The sequence below is a fragment of the Egretta garzetta genome, unplaced genomic scaffold, assembly GCF_000687185.1.
Source record: "Egretta garzetta isolate BGI_Z169 unplaced genomic scaffold, ASM68718v1 scaffold264, whole genome shotgun sequence".
In the NCBI taxonomy this organism is placed as follows: domain Eukaryota; kingdom Metazoa; phylum Chordata; class Aves; order Pelecaniformes; family Ardeidae; genus Egretta; species Egretta garzetta.
The window spans coordinates 3,699,227-3,727,026 of record NW_009259685.1 but is presented as its reverse complement, the minus strand read 5'-3'; the positions used below and the strand labels follow the sequence as shown (position 1 = coordinate 3,727,026).

Genomic DNA, 27,800 nt, shown 5'->3' with positions numbered 1-27,800 from the left:
AGAAAGGAGTTGCAGAAGATCTGAAGCATGTCAGTTTTTCCCGTTTCTTAATATTTTCTATGCACAGTTTTTACTTCATTTGTTTCCATGTATTCTTTTTTCCAGGCTAATTTCACTTTTGGTTTTGTGGAAAACTTGAAGACTTATTCTGAGACATGGCTTAGGATGTCTGAGGTTTTTAAAACCAGCGGAAACGTCCTCACGGTCTCACAACTGCAGGTTGGTGAACTGTGGGAGGGCTTCCTATTTTCCAATTATTTGCTGTGTAATCTAGACAGAATTTCTATACATGTAAATCTGCCCATCTATCTGGCTTCAGGTTTAAAAAGAGCTGAAAAAGAGGTTAAATTAGCCTCAGGTTATGAGCCTGCAGTGTGATACTGAGAAAATTCCGAGGTAAAAATACTTAAAAGTAATGTTACCTCACTATGACCAGCATTACCAGGCAACAGGGGAATAAAACATGTACAAGCTTTATACACTTATTTAAAACAAATGTAAGAGTCTAGGAAATAAAATATTTTCTGCAACTTGCTTATTTACCACTTGCTTTTTCCAACAATGTGTGCAACCGATAAACTCATGTGGGAAATATAGACTAAAAAAATAAAGGGCATTGTTACTGGGATTTTTCCCATTCTACATATCTGTGTCCTTTTTTTACCCCAATAAAATTTAGTTTTGCCATGTTTGACATGTGAAAACATGCATGGCTGTTACGCTTCAGGAAAATAAACAGAATCCTGTCATGGCCCATCCTTACCAATTGAACTATTACTTTTAAGTTCAATTAAGGAATGATGCTAGTAATCATGCATTAGACCTGCAGATCCCAGGATGCTCTTTGAGAGCTAATATTTTCTTCCTACTTAGAACTTGGCAAATGAGGTAAAGAAGATAAAATAATCTAAAAGGAATTCCCAAGTGCCAGTTTTTAAAAGATATTTATTTTACTACTGCCAGCAGTATAATTGTATAATGGCCCAAAAGTGTTTTAGGAAAAGAAAATGGGTTTCTGTCCCAGCAGACTTGCGAGTACATTGGAATGGACTCTCAGTTAAAATATTTGCAGTAGAGGGGACAGTGATGTACAGCAATGGGGAGTACGTGTTCTGCTGCTTACTTGAAATACGTGGAGTTAACCTGTTAAGAGGGGAAGACTGAAGACATGGAGAGGTTAAGTAACTTCTCCAGTGTTATGCAGAAAATCTTGGTAATGGGATTGAACATGAATGCATATGTACGTTTTATATTTCTTCAGAGAGGATAAACCCAATGTAACATCTAACACTTTTCATTTTAGGAAGCACTGCAAAGCAATTTCATAAAGCACTTTATAGAAAGTAATTTGGATATTGACATGGAAAAACTCTTTAAAAAAATGCAAGTATATGGTATGTACATAAAAGTGCATGTACTGATTATTCTTATTAGACTTTAACTTGAACTTAGAACTACATTCAATTGAAATTGAATCTTTTACCTACTTAAATGTTACTAAAGTACCAGACATTAAATTCTCTTGTTGAGTTAGTCTCAAATATTTCTAATTGTCTTTCTTCTTCTGAGTGACTGGATAATTTGCTTTTCAAAATATTGAAAGACTTGAAAAATCTGGTAACAAATTAGAAGTGGCAAACTGTCATGAGAGAGTTATAAATGTAGGAGCTATATTTAAAAGGAGGGAAGGGAGAAGTAATCCTGGTAGCCACAGTTCCATTAGGTAGTAGTAAACTTTTATAGTACGTTTTGAAGGAAATCTATATACTTTAAGTGGAAATAAATAAAAAATGAGATTGGATACAGTGTGTTTAATCAAAAGCTGTCTGTATTTTTTTCTCTCCTCTTATTAAGAATTAGATGTGTGTGGTCTCCTTGAGTCTTGGAAAAGCCTGAGATATGGTTATAATCAGGGAGCAACAGGGTTGCGCTCAGGTCAGTAGAGAGTAACCTCGGTTAGACCCAGCCCTGGGATGGCCAGGTGGGGCCATGGGGGCGATACTGAGGCCAGGCCAGGCCATCACTCTGTGGGTAGATGGCCCATATCAGCAGGTCCATGGCCAGGTCCACAGCCAGGCTGTGATGTGGTGGGAGCTGCAGCTTGGGGCAGGCCCAGTTGCAGCTCTGGTGGGAAAGGAGTGGCTCTGGGCTCCCTGGGTCACAGCCATCCTTGGCTACACCCTTTCTGCATTGGTGTTGAGCCCTGGAAGCCAGACCTCCAGCGGTAGAGAGTATGTCCTCCAGGGCCAGATAGGTATCCCAAGGGGAACAGTTTATGATGGGCGAAGTGAGGATTATTATGAGTAATCTTGGGTATACAGGGATGTAAGGAGGAGAAGAGAAAGGGTTATGTTGGGAATTTAAGTTACTTAAAGAATTTGATAATTGAAAAAAATTCAATATGTCCCACTGTCAGTAGGGTAGGTGCATGACAATTAAAATGGTTGCTGACGTGTACCAGAAGGAACTTCCCATACCAAAGCAGAGCCTAATATCATTTAAGAAAAGTTCATGATTTTGAGGATCAGAAAGAGAAAAGTGGGATAAAATGCAATAACAGATAGTGTAACATCATGTACAGAGGGAGCTGGGTGCTTCCTAAAGGAGGATAGTGATAGAGAGGACAGATCTGTGTAGTTTGTTATCAGTGAGTGTTAGGATAATTATGAGCCAGACACAAATCTGTTCCACTTGTTTGTTGGAAGAGGGCAGTGATGAGCTCTCAGATGGCCCCATGAAGGGACCGTGTGGCCCTGATTGTTGGAAAAAATGGACTTTACAGCAATACAGGTTATTAAGTTGGCTCCACAGTCAAGGAAGTAAGTTTAGAGAGAAAATAAACAAATGTACTTGAAGCGCAACTTTTATTGGATTTTGGTACCTGCATCTAAGCAGGAGATGGGCAAAATCCACTGAAGCTTCTGAGAGTTTGTAAGTGACAAAGTGTGTTCTCAGTTTTAAATTTTACTACTGCCCTAATCTTGTACTGTCATAGTTGCTGTAAGCTGAAGTTCTTGCCTTTTCTTCTGTACACTGGATGTGAGATTTAAACTCACCGGCCTTGATTTGAAGGCTAGGACTACCGTACACACTCACTAAGAAAAATGGTAAATGGTGTCCAGAATTCAACCCAGGAAGAATCTCGTCTCAGTATCCTCTTCAGGTGAGGGACTCAAACTTTGAATCCTTTATCTCTCAGGAAGATTTTCTTAACCACTGAACTGCTTCCTAGACCGGGTCAGACACAGCTCACCCTTCATGGTGAAGCTGGGTCATAATACAACTAAAAAAACCGCCATAGAATCACACAGTTGGACAGAGAAGAGGGAGGAAAGACCAAGCCTCTTAACCCACAAGGCCTGCTGGAAACACAGCTGTCTCAGTATGTTAGCTTAGTAATAGATGGATTTGGTTTGTTTGGATCTAACACTGGGAACTACATGATAGGTTATGGGCAAACAATATTTCATTAAGTAGGTATCAAGTACTCTGGAGTTATCAGGTCCATCTTCACTGTTCCAGACAACATAATCACAGAAATCTGTGCATGTGTTTCTCAAGTTTCAACTTTTTAACAGAGCTAAGGACATTTGACAGTACGTAATAAATGGTTAATAGTCTTGGGTGGTGAATACAGGAAATCATTTAAGTAGAATGGCTCATGAAACAAGAATTTCTTGATTTTAATGGCATACAGTCAATAAATTAACAACTTATAAATAACAAAAATCAATATGGACTATAGATCGCAATAGCATTTATGCCTTTGTGAAGCTGATCTGTCTAAAGTGCCAGAGCACTCTTTTGCATTTACACTTTGATTACACTTCTTTTTATAGATTCACTTCATCATTTTGCTTTTTGAAAAATGCCTGTGCCCTCTTATTTTTATGTTGTTATTGTATATACTTTTTTCTTCATTTTATTAGTCTATAATCATGTGCAGCTGTTACTGTAAACCCCTGTTCTTCTGTTGGTTTTTTTAATTTCATTACTCTCATACTGCACCATTTTTTTAGTCCTGTAATTATCTTGCTTGCATCCAATTAAAGTCTTAAATGTATCCATATATGTTATTGGTTTTACCACTCACAATCTGTTTGTTTCCATCCAAAGCTCAAGTTTTCTGAAATCACCTAATCTGTATGATTATGCATTTTGTCTTCTAACTAAAGCAAATATTCCCTTGGTTTATTACATCTACACTTGCGTTAAGCTACTTCTAATTTTGCTCAAATCCCAGGTGTTTGTGTTTGTATCTTTTTTTTTTTTCCTTCTCTATGACACTATAAAAATTGTTAACAGTCTTAGTGACATATTATTCATGCTGCTACTCCTGCTGGAAAGTGTTGTGGGCACAGAGTGGATTGATGTAGAACTTTTCCAACCTCTCTATAAAATTATCATGCTATAAGACCTCTCAAAGTTATCAATTTCTTAAACAGTTTTACAGGGTTACCGTGTCAGTTTTTCTCACATGGAACAAAGTAAATATTTAACTGAAGGCAGAAAAGATTGTGGTTTTCTTTTCAAACCCTTCTTTACTCTCTAAACTTTCTGTGGGCAAGGCAGCAGTATTCCACTACACTTGCTTTCCGACCAAGCAATTTGCAGTAATTTCCTGGGTGTAACTGATTTTGTATAAACCCTGTCCCACCAGAGTTTGTGAGCTCCTTGCTGGGCACAGTCCTTAGGAACCTCTCCAGAGGCACTGGGAGGCAGTTGTGCTGCAGGCTCTTTTGTTAGATCCTTGCTTGCTGTCTCTCTTGTCCTTCTGTGATTTCTCCCAGATGTGAAGTGTTTCACTACCAAGGCATCTCCCTTATGGAGGGCTGCATGTGACCTGGGATGTAACAGCCAGGATAAAAAAAACCAAACAGGCAGCTTTCCTCCAAGCTACCCCTCTGCTGCACTCATTGTAATGAAATAGTTCTATGTACATATAGAAAGCTGGAAAAAAATAGCTCTAACATCATCACTGCAAACTGTGCCACCATCAAAATCACCTGGTAACTAGAAACTTTCTCCTAATTTCTGACCTAAATTCATTCATTGCTGGTTTATTCCGATTTATTCTTCTTGCAACCTTTTACTTAAATAGCACTTCTACCTAGTAGATTTACAGAAAACAGTTATATTTCCTCCCAGTTAATTAACAATAGATTAAAGCTAAGTGGAAGTAGGGGCTGAGTTGGTATGTTACAAAGTATAAAGATGATAGTGAAAACAGATTCGCTGAGGTTTTTTATTCATAATTACTGTATTTATAAATTGGAAAAATACAAGATAAGCAATTCCATGGATCTTAATTCTAAAACTTCCCTATGGATTATATCTGTTTGTATGTATATATGTGTTATTTCTATGCTAGAGTACAGAAGTTCATTCACATTGTGAAAGACAATATTTTGCTTCCAGAAACATTTAAGTATGCCATGCTCCAAGCAAACAGCAAGCTAGTTGGTATTTCTTATGCTAAAACATTCAATAGTTTAATTCATAAGAGAAGGTTTTTTACTTAATTATTGATTTCAGATTAAGGTCTTTCAAAGATCAGCTGCTGAAGAGATCTCTGGTAATTTTTGTTTTTGTGTATGTGCGTATATCTATATAGGGCTATATATAATTACACACATACATATTAAAATATAAAAATATATCAGAAATCTTAACTGTACTACTTGGGCTTAATGTTAGGATTTTTCCGTTCTCGCTAATGCCACAAAACCAGTAGCAGCATAGGTATTTCCTTTGTTGCCCTCCTCAAGGATAACAGTAAATAAGACATATAATATCTATATTTGGTACTGTTTTCTCCCAACCCATGAATTTACCCTCTCATTGCTTGTCTGACTTCTGAGTTCTAGAATACTGGTTCCTGTACTTTTTCTCCTTGTGATCTTTATCCTTTCTCACTGGTAATCATGTCTCTTCTCCAGACTACTCTGTACATTTTTTTTTCCACTTATCTGCCTTTCTATTGTAGTATTTCCTGTGCTGATGCTGAATACCATTCATGATCCAGGGTTTGTCTGTCACCACTGTCATCAAATGAGGTCATCACCTATCCTTTGTAAAGCCTATATCTTCAAGGGAGTCTTGAAACACTTAAGATGGAAACTTGTGTTGGATGTTTTATAACATTGTTTATTAACTGAGAAATTCAGATGCTTTCATTAAATCCAGAGGAGTTAAGACTGTTTCTAAATAATGCTATCCTTCTGGTTATTCTCTCAAACATAAGGATACTGCACTCTCTCTACAATCTTTACCAACAGATGAAATTCTGAATTCCTCCAAAGGTTCAGTGTTTTTGGAAAGCAGGTTTTGTTTGAGATACATGTTCATCCTGGATCCATAGGCAAAATCAAAGTCAAATGGAGGGGTTGTAGGCCTTTTTCAGAGGCTTTTTAAATGGAGGGCTCGAGTCAAAATGCTTATGCCCTTTATAACAAGGTGCTTGAAATAGTTGCAGTGTCAAGGAGAGAAGAACTGGCCAATACATTACTAGATGAAAGAGGTAGGTCTCTGTTGTGATGTTCAAAGTACGGTAACTTGCTTGTATTTGTGGGAATAGTTATGGAAAGATAAGGAAATGTTAAAAGTCCTACAGCTTCAAGTCTCTTTCTCGAAATTTGCTAGAATTTGTTCCATTTTTGTTGCTCTGAAATGGAAGGAAAATGCAGCAGAGGACTTGTAAGAGCCACTGAAACGTGAACTATACTTCCACAAGTTGACACTATGTTTTTAAAACTTTGTCCTTTTTTTACATACAAAAGGTATTTACTCTTATAGGATGTGCAGGTGAGAACATACATTTCTGTTCTGTTCATTAGAACTAAGGAAGTCCAATTTGTTTCCTCATCTTAGAAACTATGATGAACAAGATGTTTAACAGCTCAGCAAGTAAACAGATTGACCTGTTGTCACAGCTCATAGTAAATATTTCTTCCTGTGTGTTACTGGACCGTTTCCAGCCTTTTGACTCTGTTGAGAAATTGGAGGAGAAGGCTCATGAACTCATGCAGCAAAATAATTTTTTGGCTAGTAAGTACCTTATTTAAAATGTATATTGGTTGAAAACATCAGGCTTTGTAGTTGTTGTCTGTGTTTATTGATAAGGTAGGTTAAGCTTAGACAGTTTCAAAGGATGTATTAAACCACAGATAATATAGGCAAAATAAAGCACATTTACCTTAGAGGTATTCCTCAACATTTGAATGCTGTAATATATGCTGTAAAGACTAATTATATTGTTGTTTTAATTGTGGAACTGCCAAATGAATCCTTGGAGTCTGTTATTTTTAACAAAATATTGAAAAGAATAGACATAAATATTTAAAGTAGAATAAAAAGAGCTGAAAAATATATAGTACTGTGGAAACTTGCCTACTTATTAAGACAAGACCATCTAGCTTACATCCTTTCAAAATTTAGTTTTTATATTCTTGGCTTTGCAAAAAGGAGGAAAGCAAGGGGTTTTTTTTGCCAAGTTTTATTCTTAAACCAACACCTCAGATAAACTATTTTGTTTATTCAGAGTAAATAAATTCTTAAGCAATGGACATATTTCTTTTCTCCCTTGGGATTACACTATCTTTTTCCTGCATGATACGCTTATTGCTGAGAATCAATTAATTGTACTAAAGAGTTTAAAAGGCAAGAATGCTCTTCTTATTACACACACTTTCTCTTCTCACATAAAACGCTTTGTCACATGTAGCCTTTCCAAAAGAGTGCCCTGTTTAAATCCATGTAAAGCGTGCCACATTTTTTCCCTTATTATTTTGTGGTTTTTTTTTCTTTTTGTCTCCCTGGATTCCTGTAAGTAGGCAACAGAAGACATGTCAAAGCAGTTATATAGGATGAAATTACTCAGTCTGGAATCCTATGTTTGTTCTGTAACCTGCACAGTATCCCCACTTGCAGAATGTGGAAATGACCACCCTCCATTAATATAAAACCAACAGGCCGTACCATGAGATAAGGAGTATTTCTCAGGAGTACTTCGTAGGGAGTGAAATAATTTACCCCTTCAAGGGAAGAAACAGACAGATAGATCTTGGCTCTCAGAAAATTGAATTGTCAAGTTCTAGATACATTTTGCTTCCACTTGCATAGGAAAAGTGCGTATGCTAACATGAGCCAAGTCATCTCAATGGAATTTTTTTCAGTACTGTGGCCTTATAATCTCTTCACATGCTTAAAGAGGGAAGATGGCATTTTAAGGGACCTAATATGTCCAACATGTCAATATTGCATGATCAGATATAGGCATACATTTCTTTCTACAGTAAGATATGAAACTAAAATGGAATTTTCCTTCCTTTCTTTGTTTGTATTCTTCAAAGCCTTCATAGCACCATGAAATGTCTTAGGAAATTAAATGTTTGCATAAATGGGATAATGAGATTGGCCAGTTGAAAGAATAAGCTTTAGAGCTAAGTATTCTATATCATACGATCTTTCAGAGAACCATGCAGTAGGTAAGACATCTTTCCCCTTTCCTAAGGAAAAAAGGTCAACATTTCACATTCATCAAGAAGGCCTAAAAAGCCAGGGTCATCCAGAAAGAAAATACAACCAATTTGCTGTATTTGACTTAATCTTTTCAGCTACAGATTAAGATTTCACCTGCTTTTTTTTTTATTTTATTTCATTTTTTATACAGAACTAGAGAATATAAACATGCAAATTCTGTGGTCGTAAACCAGAAGTTTTGTAATTGTGTCAGAAATTGAAAATCAGAGTAAATTTTAGTGTATTGGTACTGTTTACTTTGTCACCCACTCCCAGGGTTTGTTATCCTTTGATGGACAAATTTTATGGCTGCCGCTTTCACTGTGGAATTGAGATCAGTCCCCCAAAAGGGGTTAAATCTGGATACAAAGAGAATAAACGGCAATTCAGAAAAACAAATCACAGACGGAGTTTGCTCAGATAAAAAGTATTGTTGCAAACCCATTTATCATGTGAATAATTTTTTACATTTTGTATTCATGAATGGAAAAAAATGGAAAGGTGAAACCTATCATTCTTGTATTGGGGAGTCAAGAAACTTTAGATGCCTGCCCTGACAGGTGAATGTATACTACTACCATAATTGGCCATGAGTTTACTATGTAAATAGCATAAATCACATAAACTGGTATATGAAGCTCCTTTTCTTCTTGTGTCAGGTATCATCTTCGATATGCCAAAGAACAAGATGCAAGATTCTAGCAGTCTCCTTCCACGACACATTTCATATACAATTAGGACCAGTGTTCTCTATAGCATGAGAACAGATTTGATTAAAAACCCAGCGTGGAAATCCCATCCCCAGAAGTTGCCAGCTGATGGGTTTAAATATAACCACATCTTTATTCCTCTTCAAGACATGATCGAAAGGGCAATTATTTCAGCACAGACTGGGACAGATACCTCAGAGCCAGCCATTCAGGTGCAAGCCATGCCTTACCCTTGCCATAACAGTGATCTGTAAGTAAACTTTCAGCTTTTTAATTCGATGTATTATCCTTACTAGATTAGTGCTAGAGGACTTGGGAAGCTACTCTGTCTTTGTAGTGGATGAATGTATATCTCATCACAGGATTGAACCAGTATGCCCAATACCAGAATATTACAGCATAGCAGATGTTATTTAACAGCTGTGACCACACCACATTATGCAACTCCTGCCTGGCAAATGACCCCTTAAGAGCTGTTTGCAGCTATACTGTGGGGTACTCTGCTGGACAGATACTGTGTCAACATATTGTGCAGCTAACTTAGATTATGCGAAGAAAGCCACTTTCCATCCTTAGTAGTCCTGTACACAAACTGTAAATTGGTCCCTGTTACGTGTTGAATTACAGTGTAAAGTTGATGAAGCAAAAGAAAAAGTGTAGGATCGTTCTTTGTAAACCATCAAAACATTCTGACTATTAGAATTTAAAATTAGTCAGTGGTAATAAATCTGTTAAAGTGGAGCAAAATTTGACTGGCTCATGTTATTCCTTACTGTCCAAATATATTACTTTGCCATAGATACAGATCTGAATTCTGTTTGACTTTGAATGGAGTCCTGAAGAGTGATTACATCAGTTGTATTGTTGACAAACACTAATATAATATTATAGTACCAATACATATGTTTAGCTTGTTACATGAAAAATAAGCAATTCTAACCAGAACAAGTCTTATTGCTTACGTTAGATCTTATTTTGTGCATACTTTGAGAAGAGTCCCAGTATTAACCTATTAACATTCTGCTAAAAAATATTTCACTTTTTGGGGCTAACAACTCTGCATATATTTTCTTTCATAGATTCTTGAACAATATAGGGTTTTTTTTCCCACTTATGATGATGTTGACATGGGTGGTTTCAGTTGCTGTCATGGTTCGCAAGCTGGTTTATGAGAGAGAAATTCATCTTGAAGAGGTAAGAGGCAGATTAGCCTCTGAAAATAAATTTATTTACTAAAGTGTACTAAAATACAAAATGGAACCTTTCAGGTACTTCTATGTCCAGATGGCTCTGTTTTCACTTGTTTCCTCTGGGCAGCAAGTTCTAATTCTAGTTGCCAACTCAGATTCACAACATTGTTTGAGCATCAGTCCTCTAGTATGCCAATATTGTCCCTGAGATAAAAAGCAATAAACAAAAGATCCATGCAAGTTGAAGCTGGAAACTGTTCTTTGGAAAAAGTCTTTGTGATTAAAATGTTTTTTATTTTGGATTCTTGTTCATGTTTTGCTATATGTGGTCTAAAATGATAAAAATTCCTAAACCAAACTAAAAATTTGCCATGTACTCTGTAGTTATCAGAAATATAAGGAAGACACAGAATAAATGGGGCAATTATTTGCCTATATCAGAGGCTAGTCTAAGCAGGTGCTAAGCATATGGAAGGACAGGGGCTTTTACAACACATTTTCCATGTGGCTAAATATACTTTTACTGATCTTTATACTGATGAGGTAAGCTTTTTTTAATTTGGGAAATTATCTAATTTCTCTAAGCTTTATGTTGAAAGGTATGCCTTATTTTTTAATGCTTTAAAATATTAAATCAACTTAATAAAGTTAATTTTGATCAACTTACGAAAAATGCTTCAGAAGTAGTATTAGCTTGTTTCCAAAAGCATTATTTTTTTAAAAAAAGAGGGGTGATACCTCATACGTGGCTACATTATTATTTGTGTGCTGATACATAAAGGTTTACAAACATCCATATGTTACTTTTAGTTCAGCAACAGGCTGGGGAAAAAATATTGTTTATACAGTGCTGTAGATATTCTCAGTACTTTTTAGAGTATAAAAAGGAAGGCTCTTCACCAGAGTGTCCGGCAACACTATGCAAAAGATCGTTGTGCCTGAGCACTAGGATTCCTCATGTTAGTATATGATAACGTCAGAGGCAGCCCTGCTCAGAACCATGTTTGATCCAGGAGAGAGAGCAGCAGAAGGGGATAGTACAGGAAAAGGGAAGAGACAAGTAATTTAAGGGGAAGATGACATCCTTTGGGGAGCTGGTAATGTCTTGGTGGCAACCTGTTTTGTTTTAACTCTCTTTGCTGTGTTGTCTTGCAGTATATGAAGACAATGGGCGTACATCCAGGCATTCATTTCTTTGCTTGGTTTCTGGAGAATGTCATTGTGTTCACAATAAGCAGCTGTGCTCTGGCCATCATTTTAAAAGCAAGTGGTATCTTTGCATATAGCAATGGCTTCCTCATCTTCCTTTTTCTCCTGGATTTTGGAGCTACAGTTATTATGTTAAGCTATTTTTTGGGAGCATTTTTTAGCAGTGCCAATACAGCAGCTTTGTGTGCTAGCCTTGTGTATATGATCAGTTTTTTACCCTACATAGTTTTGCTGGTCTTGCAGAACCAGTTGAGTTTCATCAACCAGATTATAATGGTAAATATTTCTTTTCCTTTTTCTAATTTTTCTCTTCCAACCATGCTGTGGATTTCCATAGTTTTGAAACTTTAGACTATATTTTACTTATTTTTTCCTGGGTTTCTGTTTGCTTTTCTGTTTCACTGGAAATAAATCACATTAATAGATATCCAATTGAGAAAATATTTCAAATGTAGAAAGGAATAAAAAATAAATTTTCAGGGAAATTTTGTAATCCTACAGAAAATTTAAGGAAGTTGCATTCCTCATGCTCATGAGTCCTTTTTATGCTTTGGCCACAAAAGGTTAGTGTGCCTTCAAGCACACCTGATGACATGTCACTCCTGAAAGTCATTACTTGTTAGGATGAAAGCTAGAGATTGATTCTCTGTTGAGGACAACTGGGGATTAGATTAGAAATTTGTCTAGCTATACAGTCTGTGGTATAAGTTTCTTTGGCATTGGTTCTTCCATGCCCTTTCCTGTTTCTTGTATGCCATAGGCTGTTTTATGTCTTCGTACAGTCTTAACAGACTATATCCCTCACTGGGATATAAAATCTCACTGTCATGCAATACGAACCATAATTCACACATTATGACTTCACTCTTTCAAAATAACCCACATACCAAATTAAGCTGGTGGAATAATTCATACCCTATTAAGAAAAATGGATGCTTTTTCAGTATCAGTCGGTCAGATAAAATATATTGGTTCTTCACATACTTGTAAGCACAGATTATGACAGCAGAATTTGGGTATAAATAGGCAGGGTGGATTTTTTTTTTTTTTTCTGTTGTGGCTTTTTTTCCCCTCCTTTGGGCCACAGAGAGGGAAAACTATGCATCAGATAACTTGCACGCTTTAAAATCAGTTGCTTCAAAATTCCCTTCAGATATCCTGCTTTTGCTGAAAGTCAGAGGCAGCAGCATGTGAAGAAGGCAATGATTTTTGAAGAGAGGGGAGAGGCCATCAAGTGAGATGGTGAAACCTTAGCAATGTGAGAGGCAGGGACTCAGTTGATGGGAATTAGCATGAACTTCTCTGTACAAAAATATAATCCATGCCACTAATGGTTTTGAATTTTTTTTCTAAGTAGCAGCCTATGTCATACTTCTCTCTTCAGGCAGCTGGCAGGATGTGTTCCTTTTGTGTCAAATATTGCAGAAACCTTATTTAATTGCATTATTGTAAAATAGGAGATATAATGAACTTATATTTTAGCTCACTTTCAGACTGTAGAACTTTATTTCTGAGTAATCCTTATTAATTTTAGTAATATTTTGGATCTCCCCGTCAGCCTTTATGAGCTTGCTGGTGTTTTTCCATTGATCATCAGTCACACATCCTTGTTATACTACATCACTAACTTGCTCATTTTCCATTTTGTACTTTTGTGATAAAGCATGACTATGTTGCTTCTTGCAAGTCAAATGTTTTTTCCTTCCACAAAAATACTGTCTCTGCATATAATGCCCAGTGTGCGTGTTCCTTCTGCCTCTGTCTCTTCTTGAGTTCTGATCTTACACAAATGAGTAAGACCACTGCTCTTACTACAGAAAGTATATTCCTTTGCATGCTTTTAGTGTTATATGTTATATGTTTTCACTATCTGGTAGATTTATGATGGTCTATAACTTGTTATAAAGTTAAATAATGCTTTCCAATATTAATAACTAGGTCAGTGGAGCTCTTTAAGGTGGGTCAAATACTACTGCAGTATGTGGGGGAGTATTGTTAAAGCATAAAAGGAAATAATGACCATTAGCCTACAGGAAACAAAGGTCTGTTTATTTTGTGCTTGCTTTTAGTATCATAAGTTATTTTATTTCATGGAGCTTGTTAACAATATGTTTGGGATTTTTTTATGTTTGCATTCTGTTTCTCCTCTGGTGTTGTAGTGTCTTCTGTCTACAACTGCCTTTGGGCAAGGAGTATTTTTCATTACATTCTTTGAAGGCCAAGGAATAGGTAAGCTCTCCAGTTAGAAGAAAAGCTTTGTAATTATCATTCAAAAAACTACAGTTGGAAATATTATTCATTTTGTTCTGAAAAAAATCTCTAATCATGAGTTAACAGGATAGGTAATGACAGGAGAAAAACCTTTTTAATGACCCTTGAAAATCAACTTAATCTTGTGTTGCTTTTCAGCAGTAAATTAAAGAGGGCTTAGCATTGCTCTATTTGCAATACAGGTTGGAGGAAAATTTCCACGTCCTGTTAGATGACAGAATGAGTGTATTCAGCTAATTAAATTGTTCTAGAGCTGCAAACCCAAACTTTATATTTAGTGAAATTCAGTAGAGCTACCTAAGGGTGAGCATCTGACTGAATATTATTTCACTCATTGAATATATTATTTCTCTCAGTCCAGTGGAGGCCTCTTTGGAAAGACATTTAGAGCAGTTTTGTGGAAGTCTTCATTGATGTCAGTGGCAGCTCTAGTGCTTGCTTTCTGGTGAAGATATCAACAGGGAGCTTCATAGGATAACAAAATGGTTGAGGTTGTGTTGTGGTTTAACCCGTCAGGCAGCTGAACACCACATGGCCACTCGCTCGCTGTCCCCCCCACAGTGGGATGGGAGAGAGAATTGGGAAAAAAGCTGAGGAAAATAATAATAATAATAATAATAGTAATAATAATAATAGAATATACAGAATATACAAAACAAATGATGCACAACACAATTGTTCACCACTCACTGACCCATGCCCAGCCTGTTCCCAAGCAGCGATTGCTGCCCCCTGGCCAACTCCCCCCAGTTTATATGCTGAGCTTGACGTCATACGGTATGGAATATCCCTTTGGCCAGTTGGGGTCAGCTGTCCTGGCGGTGCCCCTTCCCAGCTTTTTGTGCCCCTGGCAGAGCAGGGAAAGCTGAAACTTCCTTGACTGGTGTCAGCACTACCCAGCAACAACTAAACTATCAGTGTGTTATCAACATTCTTCTCATCTTAAATCCAAAACACAGCACTGTGACAGCTACTAGGAAGAAAATTAACTCTATCCCAGCTGAAACCAGGACAGGTTGGAAGGGACCTCTGGAGGTCATCTAGTCTACCCCTATTGCTTAAGCAGGGCCAACTAGAGCTGCTCACCTGGGACCGTGTCCAGACAGCTTTGGAATATTTCCAAGGCTGGAGACTCCACGACCTCTCTGGACAACCTGTGCCGGGGCTCAATCACCCTGGTGAAAAACTGCTTCCTGATGTTCAGAGGGAACCTCCTATGTTTCAGTTTGTGCCCATTGCCTCTTGTCCTGTCACTGGGCACCACTGAAAAGAGCCTCACTCTGTCTTTGCACCCTCCTTTCAGGTATTAATATATATTGATGAGCTCCCCCTTGAGCCATCTCTTCTCCAGGCTGAACAGGCTCAGCTCTCTCAAGTGTTTCCTCATAGGAGAGATGCTCCAATCCTTTCTCATCTCTGTGGACCTTTGCTGGACTCTGCAGTACCTTCATGCCTCTCTTGTACTGGTGAGCCGAGAACTAGACACAGTACTCCAGGTGTGGCCTCACCTAAAGTGCTCAATAAAGGGGAAGGATCACCTGTCTTGACATACTGGCAATGCTTTGCCTAAGCCCAGGATATCATCAGCTTCCTTTGTGGCAAGGTCACATTGCTGGCTCATGTTCAACTTGCTGTCCACCAGGGCCCCTCAGGTCCTTTTCTGCAAAGCCGCTTTCCAGCTTTGTGTTCACCAGCATGTATTGGTACATGGGATTGTTCCTCGACAGGTGCAGGACTTTGCACTTCTTGGTAAACTTCATGAGGTTCCTGTCAGCCTGTTTTGCCAGCCTGCTCAGGTCTCTCTGGGTGGCAGCGTGACCCTCTGGCATATCAACCACTCCTCACAGTTTTGTGTCATCAGCAAACTTTCTGAGGATACACTCTGCCCCATTATCTAAATAATTAATGAAGATGTTAAACAGGATCAGACTCAGGTTTGGTCCCTGGGGCACATGCTAGTTACTGGTTTTCAGATAGACTTCATGCCACTGATCACCACCTTCTGGCCCTGGCTGTTCAGATAGCTTGTAATCCACCTCACTCTCTACTTCTCCAGCCCACACTTCTTTAGCTTCTTTAGGAGGATCTTACGGGAGACAGTGTCAGAAGCGTTACTGAAGTCCAGGTAGACAAGATCCACTACTCTCCCCTCATCTATCAGGCAAGTCTTTTTATCACAGAATTTTAACCCAATTGGTCAAGCATGACTTCCTCTTGGTGAAGCTATGCTGACTTCTCCTGATGATATTCTTATCTTTCATGTGCCTGGAAATGGTTTCCAGAATTAGCTGGTCTGTCAACTTCCCAGGGATTGAGGTGGGGCTGACTAGCCTGTAGCTCCCTGGGTCCTCCTTCTTGAAGACAGGAGTGATATTTTCTTTCCTCAAGTCTTCAGGCACTTCTCCCATTTGCCATGATTGATCAAAGATTCTTGAGAGTGATCTTGTAATAACATCTGCCACTCCTTTAGTGCTTTTGGGTGCATCTCACCAGGGTCCATGGACTTAGGTCTGCTCAGTTTGCATAAGTATTCCCTGACCTGATCCTCTTTCACCAAAGGTACATCACCCTTGCTCCAGACTTCTCCCTTGGTTTCTGGGACCTGGAATTTCTGAAGACCAGACTTGTTAATAAAGCCTGAGGCAAAGGTGGCATTCATTACCTCAACTTTTTCCACACCCTGTGTAACCGGATCCTCTGTCTTGTTGAGTAATGGACCCACACTTTCCCTAGTCTTTCTTTTGTTACCTATGTACTTATAGAAGCCCTTCATGTTGTCTTTGACATCCCCGGCCAGATTCAATTCCACTTGAGCTTTAGCTTTTGCAACTTCATTCCCAGATGCTCAACAATGTTTCTGTATTCCTCACAAGTTATCTGTCCTTGCTTCCAACCTCTATATACTTTTTTTGTGTTTGAGTTTGGCCAGGAGCTCCTTGTTCATCCATGCAGGCCTCCTGGTATTTTTACCTGACTTCATATTCATTGGGGGGGACTGCTTTTGAGCAGTTCTATCTGGCTTCACATGTGCACTAGTGTATAACGCAATGGAGGTTTATGAGAACGAGGAAAATAATAATAATAATAATAATAGTAATAATAATAATAGAATATACAGAATATACAAAACAAATGATGCACAACACAATTGTTCACCACTCACTGACCCATGCCCAGCCTGTTCCCAAGCAGCGATTGCTGCCCCCTGGCCAACTCCCCCCAGTTTATATGCTGAGCTTGACGTCATACGGTATGGAATATCCCTTTGGCCAGTTGGGGTCAGCTGTCCTGGCGGTGCCCCTTCCCAGCTTTTTGTGCCCCTGGCAGAGCAGGGAAAGCTGAAACTTCCTTGACTGGTGTCAGCACTACCCAGCAACAACTAAACTATCAGTGTGTTATCAACATTCTTCTCATCTTAAATCCAAAACACAGCACTGTGACAGCTACTAGGAAGAAAATTAACTCTATCCCAGCTGAAACCAGGACAGGTTGGAAGGGACCTCTGGAGGTCATCTAGTCTACCCCTATTGCTTAAGCAGGGCCAACTAGAGCTGCTCACCTGGGACCGTGTCCAGACAGCTTTGGAATATTTCCAAGGCTGGAGACTCCACAACCTCTCTGGACAACCTGTGCCAGGGCTCAATCACCCTGGTGAAAAACTGCTTCCTGATGTTCAGAGGGAACCTCCTATGTTTCAGTTTGTGCCCATTGCCTCTTGTCCTGTCACTGGGCACCACTGAAAAGAGCCTCACTCTGTCTTTGCACCCTCCTTTCAGGTATTAATATATATTGATGAGCTCCCCCTTGAGCCATCTCTTCTCCAGGCTGAACAGGCTCAGCTCTCTCAAGTGTTTCCTCATAGGAGAGATGCTCCAATCCTTTCTCATCTCTGTGGACCTTTGCTGGACTCTGCAGTACCTTCATGCCTCTCTTGTACTGGTGAGCCAAGAACTAGACACAGTACTCCAGGTGTGGCCTCACCTAAAGTGCTCAATAAAGGGGAAGGATCACCTGTCTTGACATACTGGCAATGCTTTGCCTAAGCCCAGGATATCATCAGCTTCCTTTGTGGCAAGGTCACATTGCTGGCTCATGTTCAACTTGCTGTCCACCAGGGCCCCTCAGGTCCTTTTCTGCAAAGCCGCTTTCCAGCTTTGTGTTCACCAGCATGTATTGGTACATGGGATTGTTCCTCGACAGGTGCAGGACTTTGCACTTCTTGGTAAAATTCATGAGGTTCCTGTCAGCCTGTTTTGCCAGCCTGCTCAGGTCTCTCTGGGTGGCAGCGTGACCCTCTGGCATATCAACCACTCCTCACAGTTTTGTGTCATCAGCAAACTTTCTGAGGATACACTCTGCCCCATTATCTAAATAATTAATGAAGATGTTAAACAGGATCAGACTCAGGTTTGGTCCCTGGGGCACATGCTAGTTACTGGTTTTCAGATAGACTTCATGCCACTGATCACCACCTTCTGGCCCTGGCTGTTCAGATAGCTTGTAATCCACCTCACTCTCTACTTCTCCAGCCCACACTTCTTTAGCTTCTTTAGGAGGATCTTACGGGAGACAGTGTCAGAAGCGTTACTGAAGTCCAGGTAGACAAGATCCACTACTCTCCCCTCATCTATCAGGCAAGTCTTTTTATCACAGAATTTTAACCCAATTGGTCAAGCATGACTTCCTCTTGGTGAAGCTATGCTGACTTCTCCTGATGATATTCTTATCTTTCATGTGCCTGGAAATGGTTTCCAGAATTAGCTGGTCTGTCAACTTCCCAGGGATTGAGGTGGGGCTGACTAGCCTGTAGCTCCCTGGGTCCTCCTTCTTGAAGACAGGAGTGATATTTTCTTTCCTCAAGTCTTCAGGCACTTCTCCCATTTGCCATGATTGATCAAAGATTCTTGAGAGTGATCTTGTAATAACATCTGCCACTCCTTTAGTGCTTTTGGGTGCATCTCACCAGGGTCCATGGACTTAGGTCTGCTCAGTTTGCATAAGTATTCCCTGACCTGATCCTCTTTCACCAAAGGTACATCACCCTTGCTCCAGACTTCTCCCTTGGTTTCTGGGACCTGGAATTTCTGAAGACCAGACTTGTTAATAAAGCCTGAGGCAAAGGTGGCATTCATTACCTCAACTTTTTCCACACCCTGTGTAACCGGATCCTCTGTCTTGTTGAGTAATGGACCCACACTTTCCCTAGTCTTTCTTTTGTTACCTATGTACTTATAGAAGCCCTTCATGTTGTCTTTGACATCCCCGGCCAGATTCAATTCCACTTGAGCTTTAGCTTTTGCAACTTCATTCCCAGATGCTCAACAATGTTTCTGTATTCCTCACAAGTTATCTGTCCTTGCTTCCAACCTCTGTATACTTTTTTGTGTTTGAGTTTGGCCAGGAGCTCCTTGTTCATCCATGCAGGCCTCCTGGTATTTTTACCTGACTTCATATTCATTGGGGGGGACTGCTTTTGAGCAGTTCTATCTGGCTTCACATGTGCACTAGTGTATAACGCAATGGAGGTTTATGAGAACAATATTGTACAGAATAAGAACAGTGTAAGTTATTCACTTGCAGCATAATGTTAAGATGAATATTTAACTATTATACATTGGAAAGTAAGAAAAAAAACCCCTTTTCTTTGTAAAGTTTTTGTACTTTTCTCCTGTGTGACCCCATTTGTACTCAGCCTGAGTAGCAGCTTGCCTCTGCAAGCTTGGAGGCAGCTGGTGAAATCCCCACTGAGCTACTGTGCAGGTGCAAAAATGGATGAGAACACCCTATTATGTTTAAGTGTTAGGAAGAAAAAAATACTTGGAAACTGGCTAGATGTTCTGATGGGTTGTTACATGTTTTAACATGGTGCTCCCTACTATCCCCAAGCTAAGAGCTGCCCCTATTGATGCTGAAGCTTTAGAAAGGTAAGAAGTGAACGTCTGGGCCCTTGATAAATATCTACAAAGTATATGCATTTGTGTATCTAAATATATAAAGGGTTGTAATACCTTTCTTTTTTTTACTACTATGGAAAGATCAATATTGATGACAGGAGATGTTCCAAACCACTAGGCATTGAAAGAATATCATAATGATACAAAAGTTGGTAAGAGTGGAAAAGACAGTTGCAGAAAATATTACTTAAATTTCCCACCAGAGACTTCATCAAAATGACTCATCTTTACTGAAGAAAGGGCAAAACATGCCTTGTGGAAAAAATGCTTTTCTTGACAATTGCAGAAAAAGAATTTTAGAAACAATATAATGATCCACCGTACTGAAAACTAAGTAGCAATTTCGGAAAAAAATGCAATGCTTTCTGTAAATCTACAGTTTGGTTACTTTTGTTTTCCATTTAGGAATACAGTAGCTTTCTGTAGTACTGGTGTTTTGCACCTTCTTTCTTCCTTTCATGTCTTCTGCAATGTAATAATTTTATGAAGCAATTATTCAGTGGTTTTGTTGTTCCAGTTTACCTCTGAATACAGTCAATGCACACAAATACTTGCTTCTTAGTTAGAATTCACAGATTGAAGTTTTCAGGTTTAGCATTATAGAAATTACTTTAAACTTTGTAACCCATTTCTTTGTAATATCAGCAGGATGGCATAAAGCCTGATTCATTGAAGAGGTCAGTGCCTCATTTTGTCAGAGTTGCAGTTCTTTTTCTTTTGCCAAATTGAGGGCCAGCTAAAACTTCCTAAACGGCCCTTTCTACAGCAACTTCTCTGCATTTTTCCCAGCGGCAGTGTCACCTGCTGTTCTAAACAGAGGCTTGTAGAGGCATAACAATTCATTTCTATTCATTAGGATTACTGTTATTAACTATGGTCTTTTTTGTGTCAGTGCTTAAATACCCAGAAGTGTGTGGTGTTGATGCCTTTGTGATCTTTAATGCTGTACTGATTTAGCTTTGACCTTTAAAAAATCATTATTATTATTACTGTTACTGCCAGGAATTCAGTGGAATAATGTGCACCAGCCAGTGGCACAAGGAGGATACATGACCTTTGGATGGATGTGCTGGATGATGTTCTTTGACTCCATTTTATATTCTATAGGTGGCTGGTATTTCAGCAATATTATTCCTGGTAAGATCGTGGAGTTGTTCTTATTCCATGTTTTTAAAGAACTTATTGAATGGAGCGGATAGAATTGGCTTCCCTCATTGTGTGCCACTAAAACAAAACCATATCTTTTTCTGAGTTGAGATTTTGATGTGCAAATCTGTCTAATTGCCTATAGGGACTGGGTAAGAAAGTCTTCCTATATAAATAAATATTAAGTAGAGCTAACACATGGACTAGAACTTGTAGCCAGGCATGAAATATCTTTTGTTTGCTTATGAGGGTGACTAATATTCTAAGGACTTGTGTATTTGTTGGTACTTCACAGTAAGAGAGCTCAGTCTAGTAGCAAAGCTTCCCATGAAAATGGTGAATCTTCTGGGTCAGTACTTAGACTGAAGCCCATGAACATGTTTTCAGATCACAAAGACTTCAAACTGACTGGTAACTTTACCTGGCTCCCAGTTAGTCCACAGTCCAATGCATAAAGAAAACTAATTAACTTTCAAATATATTTTCAGAAAGTAGTGGGATTTTTTTCATTAACCAAGTTTTATGAATATTATTGAATTGCTTGAAGCATTTTAAATCATAGCCTAATGCTTCACTAGCTGTCTGAAATTTACCTTTCTTCTGATTAGCATATGTCACCTTTTCTTCCAGCTACTTTGTTTTAAAAAATATAAAAATAAAAAATGAATCTTGCCTTGAAAGATAGGGGTGTGTGGAATATACAACTGCATTTTACAAACTTCAGCTTAAATTGATTTCATTGACCCTTCAGCGTCGATGAAATGCAACTCCAAACACACAGAGAGCGTATTGTGTGATTGGTTGTGGTGGTTTGACCCTGGCTGGACGCCAGGGGCCCACCAAAGCTGCTCTATCACTCCCCTCTAACCGGACAGAGGAGAGAAAAGTAAATCAAAGGGCTTGTGGGTCGAGATAAAGGCAGTTTAATAAAGAAAAAAAAGCTAAAGCAAAGGCCGCACGCGGTAGCAAAAGGAAAGAAAACAAGATTTTGTTCTCTACTTCCCATTAGCAGGCGATGTCCAGCCACTTCCCAGGAAGTAGGGCTTCAGTTGTTCCTTCCTGAAGACAAAACATCACAAAAGATGAATGTCCCCCCTCCTCTTCCTTTTCCCTTAGTCTTTATATCTTAGCTGATGTCACATGATATGGAACATCCCTTTGGTTGGTTGGCGTCAGGTGTCTTGGCTACGTCCCCTCCCAAGATCTTGCCCCCTTCCAGCCCACTGTGGGGGGCAGGGGGGGAATATTGGAGGCACGGCCTTGATGCTGTTCGAGCACTGCTCAGCAGTAGCCAAAACATTGGTGTGTTATCAACCCCTTTCTACATACCAATAGAAAGCACATCCCTATGCTGCTTGACCCAATACATTGGTAAGTGAAGCCTGGAGACATCAGGTAATGCCAAAATTTAGGTTATGTGTAGGAGCATATTTTTGCCCTTTCTGTTTGTGTGCTACTGTAAATGTTTCTTATTCTGCCTGATTTATTTAAATAGTGCAGATAGTAATGGAAGAATAACCTTTAATGATTGGTGCAATGGATTATTCTTATAATAAAAAAGAAAGCTGTTTTCCTTGGCAGGCCATTTGGTGCATTTTCTTTCTTCTAGGTTACACCATGTTAGGATGTGCCTCCATATTGTTAAGCCTATGATTCTGTTACACTTTAACTCTGTTTAGGAGATAGGGGAAAGCACAGTATCACTGAGGATAGATTATTTTATGGCAGGACCTGGTGTTATGGCCAAATGCCTTTTTCCCACTTTATTAAGGCTTGTTAAATGCAGCTAAGAGTTTGAGATAATTAAATGGTCTAACCAGCTCTTTGTAAGTAATGATAGGACATTAGTAGTCTACAAAAAAATATGAAACAACTATAAACTTTGCAACAGTTTCTATCATAATTATCATCTAGGAAAATCTGGATTAAAGAACCAATGGTACTTTCCCTTTACTGTTTCCTACTGGAAGAACCTGTGTGGTACACAGAGGAGGAAGAAGCATTATCTGAATTCTAATATGTTTTTCTTCAATGAAAACTTCCAAGAAAAAGGTTTGTAGTTATAACAGAATTTTAATAATGGCTCTTTTCTGAATGGTGTGCTGGTTTTGATCAATCTGCTTATAACATTGCTTGGTTTTATATTATGTGTTTAGAACTTGTCCCTTTCTCTCCTCCGTTACGTAGTGTATACTATGAACATTATTTACTATTTACTGTTAATTGTGGAAAAATTAATTTTGTTAATTCCTTTCCCTTCTATTTCTTATTTCCCTCTTCTTCTTAGCCTTTTGTTCAAAAAGCTACTGTTATTGTAACTAATTTATCTTCCTCCAGATACTTTCACTGCTCTTCTATTTTTTTGTTCCCTTGCTTAAAATTAATTTAGTTTTTTTAGTTTTTTCCCCCTCTCAGGTCTCTTTAAGGACTTTCTCACATTTTGTTTATGTTTTGTGAATGAAGGAGTAAGCCACCCTCACCTATATTCCCTCCTAGGCCTTATAACAATGTGATGTGTTGTTGTGGTTTTTTGGAAGTTACAGTAGCTTGGAAATGATATGGTTGTCTGTAGCATAGGTGCAGAAGCTGAACAACTCAGCAGTTTTATGTATTGGTATCTCCTAGAGTAGGGCAAACTTCAAAATGTCTTGAGGTTCATTTAAACATCCTCTTAGGAGAAGTCCTAGGGTGATCAATTTATTTCTTACAAGTAATTTGGAGGTCTTCCTCTGAATCTTACCTGAGATACATAGTTTGAGGCTCACTCACTGTACTTTAAAGGGTTTTTTGTTAAGTTCCAGGATATACTTGCAAATTTAGGAAGCAGTAGAAAGGGCGTGAATAATGTTTGTTGGTGATTTTAGTCTCCAGACCAAAAGATAGAGAAGTTAAATGGAAGAGAGATTCACGAGTAGAAGGACCTCAGAAATATCACAGCTGCTGGTAGTGCCTTGCTGGAAGGTAATCTCAAGCTTCTGGCAAAAGTTCTTTCTAAACTTAAAAGTGATTGTGAAAAGAGAAAAAACTTCTTCAATCGCAGCCTAAACAAACTTGAAATCATTATATATTTTTTATTTATAATTCATTTAATGTAATTTTAAATATTTTAATATAAAGCACAAGTCTATATTTTTGTAATATTTATGTATTGATATTTTATTTAATTATTTAAAAATAGAGATATAAACTATAAATATTATATTTGGATATATAATTTCTATATTTGTTCTATAAAACATATATTAAAAAGGATAATTCTCTCTTCTCTTAATTCTCATCTGTAACAGTTTCTGTTTCTTTGGACTAACATTCCAAACTGGCTTGCCTTTGTTTAAAAAGGAGAAAAAACATCCCACTGCCAGATTTCTCCATTGTAATGAGTCGATAAAACATTGCATGTTAATAATTTATTCATGGGGCTGGTGATTGACTGTGATCACGTTTCAAAAGTAGTGCCAACCTTTTCTCCTGACATAGAAAGGAAGTCAACTTGATCTGCATCATATGGACATCTCAGTTTGCTGAGCTGGTTACCTCAAAGTTAGAAAAATCCTGTGTATCTACTTGCATTGAGGACCTTGCATTATGTTTAGACTAGACTGCTGCTCTGAATCACTTCACAAAGAGATCTGCTTGGCTTTACTGACTGAGGGAATTAAGAGGATTAACTCGCTGTGCCTGTTAATGTTATGTGCCTGAAACTGGGTGGCACACAGAAATTTCGTATACTCAGGGGCATAAAACAATGATTCAAGCAACGTTAATATAAGTGTTTTTTTCTACTAACAATAAAATGTAACAACTATTTGATGACTCTCTGGAGATGTATGTGGACATGCAGACAACTTGGCATAATTGTTTTAGGTTGCTTTTTAAAACTGCAAATAGGCCAAATTCTTAGCAAATATGAACTGGCATAGTATTTCAGTGGAGCATATGTCAGTGTGGAGCGTCTGAACATCTGTTCCAGGCTTTGGTAAATGGCAACAGGGATTAAGTTAATTTGTTATTCCCTATATACACACACGCATGTTTAGATTTAGCAACCCTCTTGATCTGCTGCTGTTCCCCATACAGACCCAGCACCTCCAAGTTGGAAAGGCCCTTGCATTGAAGGAGTCACCATTGGCGTTGTGCTACTGTCTCTCACCAAAGAGCACGCGGATGGCCAGAAGGCTGCTGTTAAAGATCTTAGCCTCACTTTCCACAGAGGTCAGATAACAGCGCTCTTGGGACCTAATGGAGCTGGCAAGACAACAGTCATGTAAGTCTGCTGTTTAATGCGATTACACTCCCCTCTGATCTCTGCTATGCTTTATCACTTGAAAATGTTTGTGAACTCTTCTTTTTTTTGCAAATAAATATTTAATAAACTCTCCAAAGCACATAGAAAATGAAGGGTATCTATCTATGACAAAAGCAAGGTAATGAACAGAGAACTGGGTCCTCTGGGCCACTGAAACTGTGATGTCATAGCTCAGGAGCAGCTGAAGTAGGAGCTGGGCGTGTCTAGCTGTGGAGTTGAATGCATCTCAGGAAAGTGTTCTTTTCTAGCATCCCACGTGTATTCCTATCATGTGGAAAGTGTGCAGTTTTATGAGGTTTTGTGCTATGTTCCTGGAGGTTGCAAGGGACTCCTTCCTTGGCAGTTGACCCGAAATGAAAATAAAATGAAAGTGACATTTAAAAATGTCTCAGTTAAGAAGTCTATGTATTTTTACCTTTATGTTAATTATGATCAGCTTTAATAAACTCAGTAGTGTAGGTTGGGACCCAATTAGGAATTAATACTCAGCTAGAATACACGCATGAAAAAGGAAAAAATAGTCTGGTATATTTGGTTGGGAAAAAAATGATTTTGTTCTGGAAGTAAGGAAATGAAGGACTGTTGAGATCTTGTTTTTTTTTTTTTTTTAAAAAAAAAACCAACCAACCAAACATTAACAGTATTTCTATAACTATGCTCAACTGAATTGGTGTTGCTCTAAGAATGCAAGGATATGCCTCAGGAAATCCAAATGTGAGCTATGTAATACAGTCATTACACAACATCTTGCTGAATTTTTTTTTTCTTTTCTTGTATCAGATCACTGTTGACTGGTCTGTATCCACCAAGCTCTGGTACCATTATTATTAATGGAAAGGACATACGTACTGATCTGGCTACCATTAGGACAGAGCTGGGAGTTTGCCCACAGTATGATGTCCTGTTCAACACACTAACGGTGAGAGAACATCTACTGCTTTATGGATCAGTGAAGGCACCTGGCTGGACAAAGGAACGGTTGAATCAGCAAGTCAGTGGGTAAGTTTTCCTTTCGTTTGTTGAAATCTGTCAAGCAAATTGGTAGTGCCTATTGCAAGCCACTCAAGCAAGAAAGTGCTAAAGCAAAATTGCAAGAAGAAGTGAATGGAAACCACAGGTTTTCCGTGAGTTATCACACTTCATGTTCTGAAATCATGTCTTGAAAATAGATTTCCTAGTTTCTAATCTGTACTTGAATGTATTTGTAGTGAAACTGTCAATGTTTAAAAACCTGTTACACAGCACCATCAAATAATCACGTTTTGACTGGAGTGAAGATGGTTAGTATGGTAGCAGCTGCAGTGGCTCCTGCCTCATGCTGTTTGCCTTACCTCCTCCTTGCTGGAAAGTCAGGTAGAAAGTAAACTGCTGTGTTTTCGCCCTGAGTTTTCAGATAAGTCAACACTGACTTTATGTCATAGAGGGACGTTTGGAAAAACAGAAAAGGCAGGTAAAGGCAGTGCTTGTTACAATGATTTTAAATAGGCTGTAATATCTTTCCTTTGTCAAATTCAGACTTTAAATGTGTTTAATAAGTGAAGGGGTTTGAAAACAAACAATCTAATAGGAAAAAACAGGCCAGAGCTCTGACATAACCTCAGAGGATTTGCCACTTGTCAGGTTGAGAATGTTTGCTAGTGTTTTTAGGCTGCTACTTCTTTGACACAGGACTAGATCCTCTTCATTTGTGCATCATGTATATGAAACAATTAGTAAACCACACGAGGTGAGATCTTGTTCACTAATAGCAAACTACATTTTCTGAACTTTAGAAATGAAATGTATGCTCTTCTAATAGTGTCAAAGTGTAAATAGTTTCTGTTTGCCTCTGAGTCATACTAGACTGTGTGGAGGGTTGAGCACTTCCATGTTTCAATGGGAATAAACGCCAAGTTGACGGCACTTCTCCTTAAGTGTACAATTAGGCATATGTGGACACGTGTGGCAAAGTGGGTTTCCTTTTTAGTACCTATCATAAAAGCCTGTTACTTTAAAATATTGATCTGAAAAATCTCTGGTGTGGGACACTGCATTCTCTCTAGAAACAACAGAAACAACTCTCTAGAACAAGGACAAACCAAACATAGTGTTTGGTTTAAAATTTATACAAAATAATATCCTGTACTTTATGTATTTAGACTGCTGAATTGTAATTTCAGCAGCAGTCTGTCATACTAATGGCACACAAGAATACTCAGGACTCTGCAGGCCTTGCTACTAAGAAAAATGTACTTTTTTTTAAAAGCAATGAATGCTTTAAAATGCTTCAGAGAAATTAGAGAAGCAACAAAGCAATGAAACCAAATCTGCTTTTTATTAAGCAAAAAAAGTTGGCTTCTAAAGAGATTAAGAATAATTTTCCTGGATATATATCTACACAACAATTATAGAAAGCTCTTTTCTTAAATATGGAAAATTCTCTGAGGGTAAATGGCATGGTTTAAAGACTGCATGTTCACTCAAATGATTCAGGGGATTATCTTAGGACTGTTGA

General features: G+C 38.4%; 1 protein-coding gene across 1 annotated transcript in view; it reads left to right on the top strand.

Annotated features, from left to right (window-relative positions):
• The window catches only part of ABCA13 (ATP binding cassette subfamily A member 13), a 203,963-nt gene that overhangs the window by 69,504 nt on the left and 106,659 nt on the right, over positions 1-27,800 (top strand). The window contains exons 27-37 of the mRNA XM_035894140.1: positions 106-219; positions 1,304-1,394; positions 6,871-7,047; positions 9,180-9,480; positions 10,310-10,424; positions 11,576-11,905; positions 13,789-13,858; positions 20,857-20,991; positions 22,915-23,052; positions 25,078-25,264; positions 26,087-26,305. Of these exons, the coding sequence (XP_035750033.1) occupies positions 106-219; positions 1,304-1,394; positions 6,871-7,047; positions 9,180-9,480; positions 10,310-10,424; positions 11,576-11,905; positions 13,789-13,858; positions 20,857-20,991; positions 22,915-23,052; positions 25,078-25,264; positions 26,087-26,305 (1,877 nt within the window). The remainder of the gene's footprint in view (positions 1-105; positions 220-1,303; positions 1,395-6,870; positions 7,048-9,179; positions 9,481-10,309; positions 10,425-11,575; positions 11,906-13,788; positions 13,859-20,856; positions 20,992-22,914; positions 23,053-25,077; positions 25,265-26,086; positions 26,306-27,800) is intronic.